Source organism: Lycorma delicatula, chromosome 1 (assembly GCF_047948215.1).
Source record: "Lycorma delicatula isolate Av1 chromosome 1, ASM4794821v1, whole genome shotgun sequence".
Taxonomy (NCBI): Eukaryota; Metazoa; Arthropoda; class Insecta; order Hemiptera; family Fulgoridae; genus Lycorma; species Lycorma delicatula.
In genome coordinates, this window is record NC_134455.1 from 128,741,692 (window position 1) to 128,761,949 (window position 20,258).

Genomic DNA, 20,258 nt, shown 5'->3' on the forward strand with positions numbered 1-20,258 from the left:
TCCATACAAATTAGCAGCTTGCGGCCTCCTGGCCATGGCCGCAGGCGCGTAAGTACGCGTTTGCCCAAATCTAATGTTACTATGCCATGCGGTTAGTATACATTAGCGAACGAAGCGTTCTTCTGAAGCAGTTAGGGAAGTTTTGGATCAAAAGTCTGAATATAAAGAAAATTACCTTTTAAGAGCCGATGGTGCAACACGTATAAAATTGCTCACGTTTGATAACGTCAGCCCCTTGCCTTAAAACCAATAAAAATAGGCTAAGGAATTTTTTTAACTTTTACGGCAAAATATTGTGTATGACAGCTTGAGTTTTGGCGCAATCATCTATTTTTTTTTCTACTTTTAATAAAATATTAAACTTTCTTGATGAACTTACAACAAAAAATTGTTTCTAACTTTTTTATTCAAATCTTTTTTTATTCTGATCTTAAAAAAAATATTACTGGCAGGATAAATAATAATTATTAAATATACTCAGAGCACAAAGGAAGAAAATCTTTTTTATAGAAAATAGTCTGCTAGGCCCCATTGTTGTCTGATATTTGAATTATTGTTAAGTAGTTTTCCCATCTAAGTTTAGGTCAGCCATTTTTTTCTACGACGGAAAGAGAAGAGTTATCAATTAAAATCAATTTTGACAGACTACGTCAAGATGTATAAACAACTTGAAAGGAAAATAAAACGCAAAATATATCTGATTCTACAAACGTTCGTGGACAATGCAGATACCTCTTACAAAACGTCTTTTCGTTTCACTAAAAATTTTCCATGAGAAGTTTTGGTAAAAATCGTCTAGAAAATTTAAAAGAACTAAACTGTATTAAAAGTTTGTCGAGAACAAAATATAAAGTTAAAAAAAAAAAGTTTGATCACAGTCATTGAAATAATAACGAAGATTTTGGGCCGAATTTAGGAACCTGTAGTTATTGTCGATCAATAACACGGTCATACCCGTGACCCCAATATGAAATAGTATCCAGCCTAGGTCTTCATGTAACATTTTTTTGTGAGTAAATCATATCTCCTAATGAATAATCTATGTAGTAAATATCCTTATAAACAATATAAAGAAAATGAATTTAAAAAAACTTAGTCGCAGTTAAGTGCGTCAGAAGGACGGATTTCCGGTTTTACTTAAGAAAGAAAGGATGTTAAACTGCTGAAATCATTTTTGAAAATAATATTTTCTTTCGGTGTTTTCTTGTACTTCATGTTATATTAGTATCACGTGTTCTTTTATAATACGGCGAGGTACTATACAGAGTGATCATTTGAAAAGTTACCACATTTATTATTCAACAGCTGTTAGTCCCATCGTATTTTTGTTTTCAGGCGTGTACACCATTCTCGAGGAGAAACCTTTTTAAATTATTTTCAAAGGGGTGGAACCCACCCTCTCCGTTACATCTACCACAACTCAAAAATCTTAAATAGCAATGTTAACATTTAATTGCATTAACTGGCATTCCGAAAAAAATAATGAATTTTGGTGAAAAGAAAACTAAAATCCGCCCACCCTTTCGCTCGATAGGTGCGAAAATCCATTTGGGGTAATTTTTTTAAATTTCAATCCGACAAAAATAACTATAAAATTACGTGATATTATTTCTTAAACCATTTGAAATAATCATAATCTGTGAATTAAAACTGTGAAAATTATTTTTTAAATTACCAACACAAAATTTCGCTCTTAAATGTTTTCTAAATTTTCAAGGGTTGAAAAATTATATATTTTTTTAAATTAGACGATGTAGCTTGTGACACCTCATTAGAAGGCCCTTTGAATGACAAGTAATTTGGTACAAATAAACTAAAAATTGGTTCACTGGTATTAAAGTTAAGGTTAAAAATGTGTTTTTTAGGTTATTTTGGGGGATAGTGTTACTGACCCAAAACATTAGGTCTGAAATTGTCCGTTCTTGTTAAAGATATGGGTTTTAGGTTTCTCCAGCATTGAAAAAACGTAACAGTAAACACAGCATTATAATATCAGTTAAACATACGAAAAAGCTATAAGTACCTACTTCTTTGCTGGTAACATGTTGAAAAATGTATTACCTTGTTACAGGTCTAATTTTCTGCCAAATATTGTGATCTTAGTTTCTGTGGTAAATTTTTGCAAATTGATTTCTTTCCTATTGTATGTAATTAGTAGCAAAAAGTATTTATTGTATTTATTTCATCATCATGTTTTATTTAAATTGTGTTCTTTGGTTAAAATTGGCATTTGGTTTGTGTTACTGTTCTACCACTTGGCCTTTTATTTTTTGTATCTAGTAAATTTGTCTCGCTAAAATTACTTACAATCTGGAAGAAAGAACTGAACTAATCTTTACATACGGAGAACAAAATAAATGTGCTAGAAGAACTGCCCAAGCGTTTAATAAACGGCATCGAAATAAAAATGTTTCACACTCTTACAGTGTAAAACTTGTACAAAGATTCCAAGAAACGGGAACTGTCATGAATAAGAAACGGTACAGGGCAAACGGCTTTAGACGAATTAACTTCGGTTGAAATCTTGTGAAATGTAGTAGCAAATCCTCAAAGCTCAATTCGTAAAATATCCTGTGAAACTGAGGTTTCTTATGGTTCTGTTTTCAGTACATTAAAATTGAATAAATGTTTTCCGTATAAAATTCAACTGCATCAAGAACTAAATGAGGATGACGCTGACAGAAGGATTGAATTTTGTGAAGAAATGATTTAATTAATAGAAGCCAACCCAATGTTTACAAAAAAAATATTTGTTTTTATGACGAATTCACCTTCTTTCTAAATGGCTTTGTTAATAAACATAACTGCCGATACTGGAGCGATGTAAATATTTTTGTTTTCAATGTTGGAAACAAGCGGCATCCTGAAAAAATAAATGTTTGAGCCGGGATTCACGTGATAACATAATCGGTCCAGTATTTATCGATGGGAATTTGACAGGTGAAAAGTATTTGCAGTTGCTGGATGAAGTCATTCACCCACTAATAGTCCATGCATTAAAAAATCAGTTAGATGACAATAAAAACATGTTACTTAACGAAGACATGCTTCACTTTCAGCAAGATGTTGCACCAGCTCACTATTCACTTTCAGGTCGACAATGGTTGGACCGAATGTTTACTGGGCATTAGATAAGTAGAAAAAGAACGGTTGAGTGTAAGATCTGCTGATCTTACACCACTGCATTTCTTTGTGGGGTCATTTAAAATCAGTAATTTATAAAGAAATTCGTGCTAACATAAAAGAGTTGAAAAATAAAATTGTAAGAACATGTAGGGATGTAACTAGAGAAATTTTAATAAAAGATATGAATTTCAACAACGACTTTATTATTGTTTACAGGAAAATGCGAATCATTTTGAAATGATTTAAAAATTGATAACTTTTATTTTATTGAGGTAAAAAAAATGTGTTCATTTATTATTTTTTAGGAACTCTTATTGTTGTAAACCTTCCTAACAAAATTAACTAATCATTACATTTATCCGGTAATAAATATTTATTTTTTTTATTGATTTTTCGTATGTTTAACTATGTTATAATGCTGTGTTTCCTGGTACGCTTTGTCAATGCTGGAGAAACCTAAAACCCATATATTTAACCATAACGGACGATTTCAGATCTAATGTTTTGGGTCAATAAATCTGTATCCCAACATAATCTAAAAAAAACACATTTTTAATCATAACTTCAATACCAATGAACCAATTAGTTTATTTGTACCAAATTACATGTCATTCAAAGGGCCTTCCAATAAGATGTCACAAGCTACGTCGTCTCATTAAAAAAAAAAAAAGTTTCAACCCTTGAAAATTTAGAAAACATTTAAGAGCGAAATTTTGTTGGTAATTCAAAAAATAATTTTCACAGTTTTAATCCACATTATGATTATTTCAAATGGTTTAAGAAGTAATATCACGTAATTTTATACTTATATCAGCTGGGACAGAAACTTAAAAAAATTTTATTACAATGGTGGCTACTGATAAGTGGTGTGACTATTTAAGATTTCTGTCTTGACGGCTGTGTGGGTGTTGTGGATCTTAGTAGCGGGTCCTGTTTTCTGCAGGTTCTGGTGTGTTGTCGGTGTATGTATTTGACATGCTGAATGTGTTGCTTCCAGTAGTGTTGTGTGAGACTGTTGGATTGTTATGACTGTGTGTGTGGGCGGTTCCCCCTTCTTCTGATGAAATGTTTTCATAAGCAGTCCCAGGAAGGGGGAAGCCAGGAGTGGGGGTTTAGTCGATAGTGCGCAGGTATTCATACGTCCCTGATTATAAGTGGCGGAACCTGTTAGCGAGCCCGACATTGCTTAGGCGCCCGTAAATGGGGTTCCTCCACCGCTTTAAAAAAAGGTGTAGCGGAAAGGGTGGGTTCTACCTCTTTGAAAATGGTTCCCCCCAGAATGGTGTACATGCCTGCAAACAAAAATACTATGGGACTGATAGCTGTCGAATAATAAACGTGGTAACTTTTCAAATGATTATCCGGTATATTGTTCCAATAAATATATTTATTTTACTTGTATAATGTATTTTTTTCCTCCTTTTCATAAAGTTGTAGAGTTGTGACTGCATCAATTGCTTAACAAAAAAATGATACTTGCCAACATCCTACTGTTACCCATAATTTGTGCCGTGCTCACAAAAAATAAAAGATTCAGATTGACCTAAAACGACTGAAATCTCAAAACTGATTTTTTTTGTACACAAACCCCTTTCCTTCATTCATCACACATCCCTCTCCATATAGATCACATTTTGGATTATTGCGAAAATAAAGTACTGTAGCGAAACCAGCTCGCACCTGGCGGTGCTCCCAAAAATCTGATTTGGGCTTTCTAATAACCCTTCAAGTTACAACATTAAATCCTTAAAAACGTACCGAAAACCCAGTTTTTTGCCTCTAGCTTCGGTTCCTATGAACCGATTCGCTTGAACGTCAATAGTTCTATTTCTAAGGTTTACATCAACCTATCATGTTTCATCGAAATCGGTAAAACATTGAGTCTAACACAAAGAAAAACGCTGAAAATGTACCTAAAAACCCCGTTTTTTGACTCTTTAACTCCGGTTCCTGTGAACCCGAGATTCATAGACCAAGATTCTTTGGAAATCTACTAAATGTTTGTTTAAATCTATAATTTTCTAAACGAATCTTATAGAGTCGTCGTTGGGCCATATTATTAATTTAATATGTATTAAATCATTTATTTTCGTTTTCATTTTTTCGTCCTATTTCGAGAAAATAATTGAATATAAAAGATATATTATAATTTTATGATAAAACGTTTTATCATTGTTTAAATCCCAAAATTTACTTTTTGCGGAAAAGGAAATCGTCACCAACGAGTATATATCGACAGTTCATAACCCACTCCTCACTTAATCAACACAAACGATCTTTATATATACGTCATAACGTCGGTATCTATCTAACGCGAGCGACACACATCTCCATGTTTTAGTTCGATTTTAAGAAATAACAGAGCGTTTTTTTACCGTTTAAAAAGATTAGAAGAAACGAATACCCGGAAAAATACTCATTTTTTACTTTCGTAGAAGGTAACGTTTTGTCTAACAAAACGGACAAAATGTTTAGCAATAACAAATAGCGGCTACACTTCTCAAATTTATATAGAAAAATACCTAATTTTTAAATCGATTGATAAACAAGCTTTTAAAGCGATGATATTAAGAAAAGCGCAATAACTGCGGTCTACATAAAAAGTTACAGTACTAAATCACAAAATAAGCATTAAGATAATATTTTAACATCATACGAAATTAATCTTTCATTAAATTTAACCCGTTGACCCCAATAATGTAATAAAACAACTGATAACAATAGTCCCTTTCTATTAAGGAAAGAACGATTCGATTCAAAGTTACAGATGAAAATCCCCGTTTGTTTATATTTTTAACCCATTTCAAATGTGATAACTTTTAAACAACCTTGGAAAAACCGGCCACAAAAAATATTACTTTTTACGTAGTTTAAATTCTACTCTTCACTGAACAGCGATTTTCGATAAAATTTATATTTTACAGGAGGCTATCTCTCAAAGTTCCCGTTTTACGTATTTTACCAGATAATTTAAACGAAAAATTACATTTTCTGCACGGATAATTTGAAGAGCCTTTTTTGTAATCGACAATTACTGAAAAGTTACAGCTTAATGAAATATACAATTTCGTAATAATATTCCAAGTATTTTCTGGTAAAAATTCAAGAAATTAAAATGAAACTCTCACAACGTTCAAAACACTTGCCGTGCAATTTTCACGAGTAAATATGAAAAAACAAACCGTGAAAAAGATGAATGTAGGTATCTAACTGTTCAATGATCTAAACGTTAAAAGTTTAACGTAATTAGTTCTTCTCTGGACAAGAAAGAAACACCTCAATTCTTATTACTCTTCAAGGCTGAACGTTTTACAACAGAACAATTTTTTTATCCGACCAGAGGATTCAGTCGGTAAGAGAATAATAAAATCCGTTCTTGTATGACTTAAGAACTAACACGAATATAAGATTACCTTTTTTTTAACTTAACCGTTTTAACGTTGCTGTCAACCTCAATACGTTACTTCTTACGGTGGTTAAAGTTTGATAAAATAATAGACATACATCTTTTTCGTGTTCTGGGTTTCACCTTTACCTAGGGTCAAATTAGAAAAGGATCAACAACATCAACTGTGTTCTACATGTATGTGCGCTCGCACGCACACTTCTTGGTCAATATGTTACCATGGATCAAGATACAACTACAAATTAACTCTGCACTGTTGCACCGAATATTAACATCCTTTCGAGCGTTGCATTTTATTACTTTCAATCGCTTAAAAATAACTTAACGATCAAGACTTGCAATCGGAGAACACACGCCGTTTTGTTTAATCTTCTTTATGAGAGAATCTCTTCAAACTCTGTAAAATAAACGACTCTTTTAGCTTAGTCCACAATATGAAAATTACATTCATCAACAGAATCGGCGAAGTTTACGGTTAAGTATAACAGAAGTTATATTAAGATTTTTTTGGCCTGGAAATCCTTCTGTGAGAAACACCTCTCTCCTACCAAACATTTTACTGCAGGAGAATCTGTCAAGTTGGAATGAACCGTTGTTTTGCATCGTGTGCACCGGATATGGCAACTTCCTACTTTAGATGGTGTTACTAATAACTGTATGAAGAACTGTATCGACCAACAGGTTAATTCTATATCAGTTTTCTACAGTAATTTCGGATGAATTTGTTTGCTGTGTGATCAGTAATCAATAAAAGAACTATCTGTCAAACATTTCCTAAAAGAAGATTCGTCTCCGAATTTTTATTTTTAATGGTATTTTCAAAAATATATTTAACCCTTGTGTACAACACTCTCCATAGTTAATCTCCAGTGTCATTCTACATTTAATACCTTTATATAAAAAAATTAGCATGTTTTCGAATGTATTCCGAATCGATAGTATTATCATGGTACATGCTAAAGTTTAAATTTAAATCTCTTCCTTCAGTAGAAGGTCACCATCTCTTCTACTGAATGAAACGAAAGAAGAATATGATGGCGATTCTTCTTTGTCATGCCTTTAATAAAATTTTATGTGCATTTGTAAAATTGTAATTTAAAATCAAATCAATACCAACTCCGACAGACAACTATTACATTACATATATGCAATAAGATAGCATGAACTGATGCTTCCTTTTAGAGTAACACTATTACAAGATATTCTAAAGTTTAGTGAAATACTGATGGTTTGTAAAAAATATCAATAAGCTCAGCCATAATTTAAATTCACGCCGTATTTTTATATCAAATAAAATTTTGTATTCTTTACATCAAAATGACTGATAATTTCTGATCATCGTCTGGTCAGAACTATTGTCTTGTGGAAGAAGACCTTTCCGCACATTCTGTTCTGAAAAATTATTTTTAAATTGAAACAACAAAATTTTAACACATTAAATGTTTAATATTTCTAGTTTTTCTGCAAAATTAAAGGTTTAGAGAATTTTCAATCGACATGCTAATATTTATTCTTCATGCATTTTCTATTTTTAATACTCTTCATCAGGAAAGGAAAAGGGAATATTTTAAATATATTAATCGGCATTTTACAGAAAAAGAGTTGCAAATTTATCTATACAACGGTCAAGCAAACGGGGACAACTTAAGCATCAGAAAAAATTGATCATCATATCATAATAGCGGTAAGATGTGATTTCAGGCTATGCAAAGAAAAGAAGGAAGATAAGGTCCAAGGTTGTTGTAGTGATTTCAACATAATTATACAAAGATATCACATTTTCAGAAGTAATATTCCACCTCACTCTGAGACATAACTTAAGGTGTTGAATGATGAAAATTATCTGGAAAAACTAAGTCGTAACACCTTACACAGACTCCTTAAAAAAAATTGTTTTTTGTAATTCAAAGAAATAAAATTTATCTTATGAAACGATGACAAAATGAGGCGGCATTATCCGTAATTATGTAAGATGATTCGGGTAAATAAGGAAGCAACTGGAATATAGTATACGCAATTGAACTGTAACTAACCTTAGAATTTCAGTGAAAAAGGTATAGAAGGACAAAACCACCACGCGTGCTTGACAATCCGCTGTAGTGGGCTTAAGCTCAGGACTGATGACCGCTACTGCAGGTGGTTCTTGTTTTGTAACGGTTCATGCAGCTAATGAGAATGGTTTCGTAGAAAATGCCAAACTCATATTTCTCTGCAAAAAAACACACCAGGTGAGCACGATGACACGGTCAGGGAAATTTATGAAAGGTGGTTTGAAGGTCAGCTGCTGTCAGATCACCCAGATTATTCAAGAATTATTACCGGCAAAGCAAAATATCACGCAGAATGTTACACTGTTAACGGATGAAAGTTACAAAAATGTGTAGAAAACCGGAAGTGAAAACAAAGGTAAAAAATTATTTAACTTCAATTTAATTGAGATATAAGAAACCGTTTACGTTATTATTTATCTGACCTATGACGGATAAAATGTCATATGTAGACTTTTAAGTAAAAGTCTACATAGCTAGAAGAATCAGTGTTGTTAAATATGTAAAACGCAACCGATCAAAAATTAATAGAACATTTTCTTTTATATAGATTTTTAACTAATTCAATAGTTTATATGTAAAAAAAAATTATTTTGAGAACATTTTTGTATTAAAAAACAGGTTTTTTCTTTAATATGTTTTAGTAATTAAATTTAAAACAAAACAAAATACTTTTTTTTTAATGTTTACAACTTGGAAAAAACATCAATTTTTCATAAAATATGTTCAGCAATATCTGTTGTATTACATATTATTGTATCTTTGAAATAGGCATTTAATTAGAATGCTACTGACCACCCGCATTTGTCCTGATGAATTTAGATCTTTTAGTGGTCGAGGTTTAATTATTTTATGTTGGTGACTAAAATAATTAGGCATTTACATTATTCACTTGCAGTGTTGCAAATTAAATAATCAAGATTTAACAAATTTTTTAAAAGACACACAATAAGTAGTTCTAAAAAAGAGTTAATATGATTTCAAAACTCTTTACAACGATGTGATAATTATACTCACATGTACATAAATAAAAGTAAAAACACATCACATACCAGTTATTGTTAAACAATCTTTTATTTCATACTGGAAAATGATTAACTTTAACCATCTTAGATGTAAATTATAAAATGATAAATTGATAACATATGCGGTAGTGTAAACTGAATAATTTAATTTACTTATGGTATAAAAGTACACCTTAGCCATACAAAAATTACTGTAGAATTAAAAAAATGGATAAACTAAAAAAAAAATTATATATACATATATATGTTTTAATTCTGATATGGTTTTGAATGTATTTGCTGATGGTGAAAGACAAGAACATGAGATCAAGTTTGAGTAGTTATCACTTACCACTGTCTTGGTTGTTTTCATAAAAAAAAGAAAAAAATTACATTATAAATAAGAATTTAATCTTAATGTGTTCAGTAGACTTCATGTACTGTAATAGTATGAAATAGATGCTTATTGTGATGTTACAAAAAATATCTTAGTAAATTTTATTTTTCTGACGAATACCTTTATAGAAAATGAATGACTTTGTGGTAGGAAGGCTCCTACTCACAAACTTGATCTCACTTTCTTGTCTTTCACCATTGACAAATACATTTAAAGCCACATCAGAATTAAAATTTAAAAAAAAAAGAGTTATTTGCTTCTTCTTTATAAAATGTAACTCTTATTTATAATGCTTTTGTAAAATACATATTTTCAACCGAAAAAAAGAATCATTCTATCTTTGCATTTATTGCTTTCTTCTATTTATCAGCATATAACTGAAGAATATGTTATAAATTGATGGAACGTGTGGTTACAGAAGGTTCCTTGCAAATAATTCTACATGTAACTAAAGAATCCATAATTCTTTGCTAAAAGAAATTCCACTGACACGATTTCTCAATTATGTCAAGGCTATTAACATACTGTTCACTTCCTGTAATTATTTAAAGCGATTCAATACAGACAGAAAATATCACTGATGTTGAAATTGCTAATTATATTTTGAAAATACAGAAAAAAAATTGAAAATTATCATTAAATGATAAGTTCTTACAAAAAGGATATAGTACAACAAAAAATTCAGATAGTAGTTAAAAACACATACTACTCTGATAAAACATTATCTACTAAACTTTATTTCAAAAATTAATATTATTTTAACTAGCTGTTTCTAATAAAATAATAATATTTTAAACAATGACAACATAATGCATAAAAATGAAATATGCACTGCTAAGAACACGAAAAAAAAGTCTAATGTTGTATGTTACCTGTTATTATCAGATTATATATTAAAAAACTACAAATAAGGATTATTTACAGATTACAATTTTGTTATAATAGTTACTCACTCGAGAAGGAAGAAATATAAAAAGTATAACATGAACTGTCTAATAATACGATGAGAATATAAGTAGTGGTAGGAACACTGACAGTACATCATCATTTTACTATTTTTGAAAGTAATGTTATCTTCATGTCAAAGCAGATAGCACGGGTCAATGTTGTCAGGTGAAGAAATTCAAAAAACTGTAACACAATATTATGGTCACCTTCTAGCTGAAAATTACGACATATCTGCATGTCCTAAGAATTTCAACAGCTACTACATTTTAGCTGAATTATGGCATTCACTTATAGAACAGAACTTTAAAGGTTAGGTTAATCATGAAAATAAATAAATAAGATGCGAGTTTAAAAGAATCTGAAGGGATGATCTAAGAAAGCAAGTATCAACAATGTTGTAGAACTAATTGAGGATTTGCTGAACATCCTCAAAAATACTGAAGTTCCTGAATATGACGTGAATGATGACAGCAAAAAAAATAGAAATTGCAATGTTAGTATGAGACCCGACCCCAGAGGGATTACATACTATAGGTAGCTTCATTTCATGGTTTGAATGCAGACATGGAAAACCTAACATCAATCAAATTCATAAATGATTTAGTCATAAGAAAATATAATAAAAATAGTAGCACAAAGATTAAGTAATGTTTTGACCAATTCTAAATTAATGCAGTAATCTAGTCTATAAATATATTACAACCTATTAATATACTACTAAAATACTCAGTTATTGTCCTGTAAAACCTACAAAAACTTATTTTTTATAAATAATGTAGGATTTTATTTATAGTGTAATGTATGTATTTAATAACTATCACAGTGTGCATTCCGTTGTTTATTTTTTCAAAGTTGTAACTTCCATATTTTCATACATGAAAACCACTCTTGAACAAAGTTAGAACAGTTGCTGAAATTCTATTCTATCCCATCTATTTATTATTTTAATAGTGACTGGTCGGACCGTCACACTACCGCCTCTGTACCTAGCCCTTAGAGGGCTTTACCAGAGATCATCTTCATGGCCTCAAGACACATCTCATCTGGCTGCTGTGAAGAAGCCACAACAGTTTCAGCCTAACGTACAATACCAACCATTACTATGAATAGCAACGCAATTTCCAGAAATAACAAGCATCCCTTGTCAGCCTTACTACAGAAATTGAAGAGTAAAGTTCTTTCCCACTGTTTCTTCACTGAACCCTCGGTATACTCCTTGATCAATATGTCAAGCCTACTGGAATGAAGGTAATACTTAGCATTGTTAATAGAACAATCAGTCAGTTCACCACAATGATTTTGCATTTCAAGAAAAAAAAGCTCTAAGCAAATAAAAACAGCTGAGTGTTTCGGATTTTAATGTGAAAATATGATCTATGACAATCATAAACCATAAAATTTAAACTTTGATGTCAATGATTAAAAATGAAACACAGATCATTTCATTATTAACAAAATTTTAGAGTGACACATTCAATTTATGTATTCACTGTTACTGTATTGAACAATAAATTACTAATCTGTTTTTCACTAAGGATAAAGCTAAAAACTAGAATGTCTTTGCAAGATAAAATTAATAATATATATATATACAAATTTTAAATCCTTTTTTCACTAATTATTCAGTTTTAGTTCTGCAACTATTAACAACATTTTAATACTATTATTATTAACTGAATAAAATATAATTTTTATATTAAATATTATTAATTTGATCTAGAACTTACCATAAATTGTTCATATTATTACTACATCTAGGAATTACTTATCAGCTAGCAATGTCTTGGCAAACAAATATGAAATTTAAAATATAAACAGCCTATTTTAAAATGATTTAAAGCTATTTGCAAACGAATAATCGCGTATATGCTAAGATATTAAACTCTATCTTAAAAAATAGAACATTCTTTAACAAATCTCAAATAATTTAATTGTTCTTCAACTCCAGTAGCACAAATAATTTAAAGACCAATATATATTTATTAATAATAGAAGAATGTTGTTTACTATCACAAAAAGAATCAATGAATACAAGTTTTTATACTATAACATATAAAGAAAACAATTGGTAGACTGGATCTAATTTTTAATTTCTTAGCATTACTTATGAGTACAAGAAAGGAGAGTTCAAACGCCTTAATGAAATGTCTTTAACATAGTGCTCAACAATCTAAAACATTATGTTTAAAGTGGTAAAAATTTTGAAGTCCTTAAACAATAAAGGATACTTGACTCAAGTCCTGGAAAAGATGAAAACAAGAAATTATCTTGGATAAATGTTTAAAATCTCTGATAAAAAATCTCTTACAATCTTTTTTTCTTTTCCTGTTTAGTCTCTGGAACCAATGTAAGATATTACTCTAGAGTATGAATGAGATGATATATATGAATGTAAATGAAGTGAAGTCTTGTAGTCTCAGGTTGACCATTCCTGAGACATGTGTTTATTGAAATCCAACCACCAAAGTACACCAGTATCCATGATCTAGTATTCAAATCCGTATAAAAGTAACTGTCTTTTCTAGGATTTCAAACTTAGAACTCTCGACTTTGAAATCAGCTAATTTGAGATGATGAGTTTACCACTAGACCAACCCGGTGGGTAATAATCTCTTACATACTAGTTTTCACAAAGTTTCATAGTAACAATTCATTACTTTTCGGGAAATCAAATATTTCTTTACCATGATCAACAATAAGCTTACTTTGATCAAATATTTTATTTTTGTATTAAATTTCTAGTAGCTGTTACAGTTACTAATTAATGTCAGTCATTTTCAGCTGAAGAACTTCAATCAATTCAAAATTAACAAACAGCAAATTCTAATAAAAATGTTTGAGATAAATTTTCCTTAAGAAAATGTTAATTAAGTTACAACAGTATATACTGAATGGACTTCAAAATCTTCCTCCAGCTGGCTCAGTGGTATTATAAATTGCAATATACTCAGATTCAGATTAGACTTAGATTTGTCAGATACTGCAGATTTAGTTAAGTTAAAAATTCAATATATACAGTACTGTAAAAAGGAAATAAAAATTACCTAACTAAAGTTATAATCACAAGAATAATGGGAAAGACCATTACTATAACACTATATACTTGTTTTTTAATCAATTTTTTCTTTACCCCACTTATGTTTTGTATCATTAAAGAAAACTGGTTAAGAATCACAGTAAAAAAATAACTATTGGGAAAGACCATTACTATAACACTATATACTTGTTTTTTAATCAATTTTTTCTTTACCCCACTTATGTTTTGTATCATTAAAGAAAACTGGTTAAGAATCACAGTAAAAAAATAACTATATAATGTATACACACACACACACACATGCTCTCTCTCTCTCACACACTATATATATATATATATATGGTACAAAGCAATACGTTTAAAATACATATTAAAAATATAAATAGCTTTGTTTAAAACATCACAAATTAAAATAATCTAATATGGCTAACCATACACATAAAAGATAATACAAATACAAAATAAATTATACTTTTAAAAACACATTTTCCTAAAAAAAGTATTTTTTTTTTTTAAGGAACTATTATTTTGCTTGATGATTAGATTCTTTACATATTACATTTTGTTAAAACAAAATTTGACTTTATAACAAAAATATCATAACCTTATACGGAAAACCTAAAAGTATGACCAAAATATTTATTACAGTACTTCTAAAAGATCTACTGACAACATTAAAATTAGGAATAATATTATTTTCAATCTACATGAGGAGAGAAACTGGTCACATGCCAATAGTGTTAATTTATATATAAAAACTCTAAATTGGTAAAACACATGATAAATAAAAACTTCTAATTTATTCTTATTTTAAATTATCTCATCACATACTTCCTGAAGTAGTAAAATTGTTATAAATTCTTAAACCCTAGCTATAAAGCCTAAATTCATTAAAAACACTTATTAATTTTAAAAATCCCATTTAATATGAGTACAACTTCTAAAATTAATATGTTATATTTATTTAGACTAAACTATTATTGAGAACTGTATGTTCTCAGTTCCAGGAATAATTATAATAGTTGCTAAAGTCTTCTAACTAGTAAATGGAATGATGACATTTTATTAATTAACATCAAAACAGATGCAATAACTATTTTATTGTTTTAAATTATAAATTATAAAAATATTCATTAACTCATGCTCTAAAAAATCCAAGTATCTATGTATAATCAACTACTCAACTGATCTGCAAAAATGCAGAAGAAAATTTCTGTTAAAATTTTGTTACATAGATGTTTTTATAATTTTCAAAATTATCAAATATCACAGAACAAAAGATATTTTTTATAGCTCAAAAGATTTTGTTTCAAAATAAAATATACCATAACCACAATTATAACTGCATTACAATACGAAAAAAACTGTAAATTAATATTCTTACCCTTTATTAATACCAATCATGATTCCAGTGAAAAAAAAAATGCAAAAACAAGTTAACCATAAATATGGTGAGTTTAATAAAAAATAACATTAAAATTTAAAATATCAAAAATATTCATTATCCTAAAAAGCTTCTGTTTTTTTGTTTAACTCCTTATGTTAGGGAAGTTTATCAAGAAATATCCTGATTGTTATTATATGCTGTGTTATTGCTTTATTTATTTGAACTGACTGGCAAGTTAATGAAGTGATCAGTATGATGGTTTTAGGAACAACTATCTTAGTTTCAATTCCAAGGGTCAGGCATATTGTTTCATTTTCTCCTCTTCCTCTTCATCACCATGTCCTTCATCATTATAATCTTTCTGCTCATTTTGAACACACCAAATTACTCTGAACCAAAATCTTAACCTATATTCTGTTACTATATCAAACTAGAATATGAATATTTCTGGATAGTTCATGAAAGTTCCACTTTCTGGAAAGTTCACAAAATTTTTAATAATGTAAATAGACACACAAATCTTTGATAATAGTTTGTTTTTAATGTTATTTTCTTTCTCATGTTGCAAATATGAACAACTCCACGCCAGGAAATTACATATTTGACTGCCAGTCCATTTAATATCTGTCATAAGGAAATCCTGAATACTGGATTTACAAAGACATAGACTTCTTTACAATACAATACATCTCTATCATATGTAGGTATGATCTTGCTTACAATGGGGCTGATAAATAACTATGTACATTTGAAACTAAAGCCAGCACTTCACAGAACAAATTTCTAAAGGTATGCATATTTTAGTTAAAGAATTCTAAAAATAGATTAACAAACGTTTTTGCCAATAATGCTGTACAAACTAACACAATTATACATGTTAAATGTATGCATTTAACTTATAATTCAATCAGATTAAAATAATTCATAATAGAAACCACAAGGCATATAAAATTTACCAAAAAATCATATACTTCTATAAATATCTAAAACTGTTCATGATAAAAACTCTGTGAAAGAGATTAAATGAAGAGTATAAAAATCTATGAAAAACTTAACAAATGTAAAAATTTAACAAGCATCTAATTTAGAATACATTCTGTAGTATTTCTAAAAAATGATGAACAGATACCACACTATGACATCATCCGAAAAATATAAAATACAATCAATAAAAACATATGAAGTAACATCAATATTTCAGGAACAATGTACTTTTTAAAAGCTGGTGTCAATTCAAGGAAGCCAAATCTGGATAAGTATCTCTTATTTACCCTATGATAGGATGTCAATCCTTATATTCAACAGCTAAACTTCATTTCAGGCAGGCCAATTTTTTCAAGTGGTTATAAAGTCTACTGTAATTCTTCTTCCCCCATCTGTAAACATCACTACTTTAAATTAAACCATATGCCCATAAAATTAAAAAATATCAATTCAATTTAGTAATTTAAAAACATTCAATACAACCAATTTCAATAGGCAGTTTTAAACAAAACTGTTTATTTTATTCAACCATTCGACCTCGAAAAATTAACTAAGTTCAAATTTTAATTTATTACAATGTGCAGTTAAAAAAAACATTAATTTTTTTTAGGTGGCTTTTATTTTAGGAAAGAATCTTTAAAATCAACAGGAGACAGATATAACATCACAGTAATTTCGGTAACTGTAAAATATAGGCAAACAGATTTATTACACGTTAGTATTCTAAGCAAACTGCAAACTAACTATCACGCAAGTACTGACGAAAATGACAGTAACCTGAACTAGTTCCAATTCTTATAATCGGGTGTAGGAAGGATAAGTATAAGAGTATTTCATTAAATAATAAAGGATGAAACATAACCTCAGGAAAAATTATTCCAAATAAAAGTGTCGCTCATAAAAATAACAGTAAACAATACCAGATCAATGTCTATGAATGCACATAGCCCCGAGCAGACCAATTTGTACAGCTGTTCATAAAACCAAAAAAATATGACATAAAATGTAAACCAATGGGCACTTATTAAGCTTCATCCAATAAAATATATTAAAAAGTATGCACAGACAATAAAAACATACAATAAAATTGATAAAAGACCGTAGCAGGTTAGAATCATATGTGTTCTTACCTCTTCAGCAGAAGCACTTTTAATTCCAATTAATACTACTGTATGAAGTAATAATATGAAGAATCTTAAATACATCACCAATAAATAAATTAGTACCGAAGTACTAAATTATAAACACTATTATGAATACAAAAAACAATAACAGAAAAGCGAAATACACTACAGAACTCACAACATTGATCAATGAAATTCCTTGTCTAATGGAGGGCGAGTACGGAATAGGACTACTTCGAGCATTGTGTTATTACGCATGACACAACCTTCATAATTTCTTGGACTTGCTACGGATAAGTCAATCTAATGACAACTTGAAGGACGAATTATGTATGAATATGATTGTGATAAAAATGTTAACTTAAAAGAAAATTTTAGTTTATGGGTGGAGTAAATGAATAACTGCTTTATTATCCTAATTAATATTTAATCATTTCTATAAATAAAAGATTTATTTTTTTTCAAGATAAAAATATTCATAAAAAATAACAATAATTTCTTTGCGTATTTGCGAAGCTGTTTATTTTTTGACGGAAATGTTGTGCGTAGAATAATAAATAAATGTACAATTCATTCTGTTTAGTTAATAATCAAATCGTGATTTTAAATTCATGTTTACTGTGCATTTTAGGATTTACGAGTTCAGGGATGCGGAACTTATAAAACATTGAATTTACAGATATTAATGCTTAATATTAAGCCGTTATTAGAAATTCAATCAATGAAAACATACTTTGTTATAAAGGAAAACATGTTAATATACTTAAGAGAAGTCAAAACTATAATATTCTAAACAGGATGGACTCAAAATAAAACAAGAAAATAAATTATTGATTAAAAAAAAAAAAAAAATATTACCCCAGATAGATGAGCTAAACGCTACAATCAATTTCCTAAGAATAAAATTCACTGAAGTTATAGAAAACCTTTTATGTCAACCACTATTCAATATCACAACAAACTTATCAAATGTTTGTTGCTTGATAGAGATGAGTAACTATAAAACCAGTATAAGGATTACTTGAAATTCTTTCTGATGATGTGTAAATTCTGAATTTTAACAAGACCAAACATCTTTGCAGTTGTTACAAAGAATCAACATCAGCCATAATCCACTGAGCCTTTTCTTTCCAGATGAGGTTTTTACATATAGAGAAAAATTTAGATGTAATATTGTCAACATTTATTTTATTTCTGATACAGTACATCTCTGCATCAGATTACAGTTGTTTTATTCTACATCAAGACAGATAATAATTTTCTTTAGAGTTTTCATTAATAAATTTATTCATTACACTTCTTCAACAACATATAAGGCTCAATTTCCATATTTGCATAATTATTACTTAATGACATGTATTTAAAGCAAAGCACTTGGAAGTAGATAGTGAATTTTATTTAATTTCAGGCACCTGTAATATGTGAAATATTATCTAGTAATTTAATATTATTTTAATAGTTTCCTAAATAGCATATAGGAGATGTTAAAGTGAAATATTAACACAGAAGTGACTTGTTATAATTTGTCATTGAGAAAATTACCTTCCGTTGATGTTTTGCATTTTTCAAATAAATAGTCATTATTTTTGGGTATTTTCTAGAACAATAATCAATCTAAATGATAAATGATAGTTTATATATTTTTAATTGTAATTAATTTCATCATAATATGGTCAAGAGCGGTATCTTACTTATATCTGTCTCTGTTTTTCTCTTATTCTGGCAAGACTTCAAGATCTTGATAGCATCCTATTCCTCTTAGACTGTCTACAGTTTTTACTCTTTTATAATCTCTTTTTTTTCATCTTCTACTGATCCTTCTAGAACTGTTTTAATCAGTACTTCTACTCTCACAGGATTTAACGATTGTATAACTAGGGTTTGATGATATTTATTCATTAAATCAAGATTCACTATATGTGGAAGTAAACACATCCATCAATCAAGAGGTGATCCTGCTTTAACTGAACATAGTGGATGTAGAGGAAGTATCTCAATAAAACCCTGACAGGGAGTCTTACTCTTTAAGACTCTGAGGATTGGGATCCCCATGGCTCTAACCTATGCAGCTTTTTTCCCCACTACATTCTGAGCTGCTGAACCTTTTACATCACAAACTATTCCACACTTACACATCTTATACTGTTTCTTCTTACACATACACTCAGTGGTGTGGCGGCACCTTACAAAACGTGACTGTAACTCAAGGTGGAAACTATCATGCCAATGGGTGGATGTGTCTGCATAGGGAGTCTCGGATGATGTCCTCTGGGCACCTGGGCATAGCCAGTTGCGGTTATCTCCAGTATGTGTGCGCCCTGCTGGAGTGGTCCATTATATCACCAATACTCATGGAACCATACGTCAGTACCAATTAATAACCTATGTTGGTTGTTGGTTTACTAAAAAAACACAGGAGTTTGAAAAGAATTTGACCAACATTGTCAGTTGAAGATGTATCAAGTGATAAGAAAATGAGAGATCTTACAAGAAATGTTTCTCTTTATACTCTTATACAGAAAGAAACAACTTAATTAATATCTGTTTCCTTGTAGTAAAGTGTAACCAAGAAGGTAAATCCTTGGTGAAGGTTTCTCATTTTCTAATAAACAAATGTGCTGCAGCAGCTTGTGGCTCTTCAAAGTCTACTAAAAACTTAGGAGTGGTTAATTGAGGTAAGTAGTGATGTAGAGAGTCGGAAGCCCTAAGCCCTTAGGTCCATAGGAAAGGATGAAGTATTAGTGGAACCATGTAATGCATTAAATTTCAACAAGGATTGATCTTTTGCTGCAATTTG

At 29.8% G+C, this 20,258-nt stretch overlaps 1 protein-coding gene across 3 annotated transcripts in view; it reads right to left on the reverse strand.

Moving 5' to 3' along the window:
• LOC142322182 (syndecan-2-B-like) overlaps positions 1–17,709 on the reverse strand; it is a 61,054-nt gene extending 43,345 nt beyond the window's left edge. Inside the window, exon 1 of one of the 3 annotated variants that reach the window (XM_075360978.1) lies at positions 17,468–17,709. In XM_075360978.1, the coding sequence (XP_075217093.1) occupies positions 17,468–17,542 (75 nt within the window). In that variant the 5' untranslated portion in view covers positions 17,543–17,709. The remainder of the gene's footprint in view (positions 1–17,467) is intronic. The other 2 variants (XM_075360969.1, XM_075360985.1) reach the window with 2 other exon arrangements.
• Positions 17,710–20,258: the final 2,549 nt, after the last annotated feature.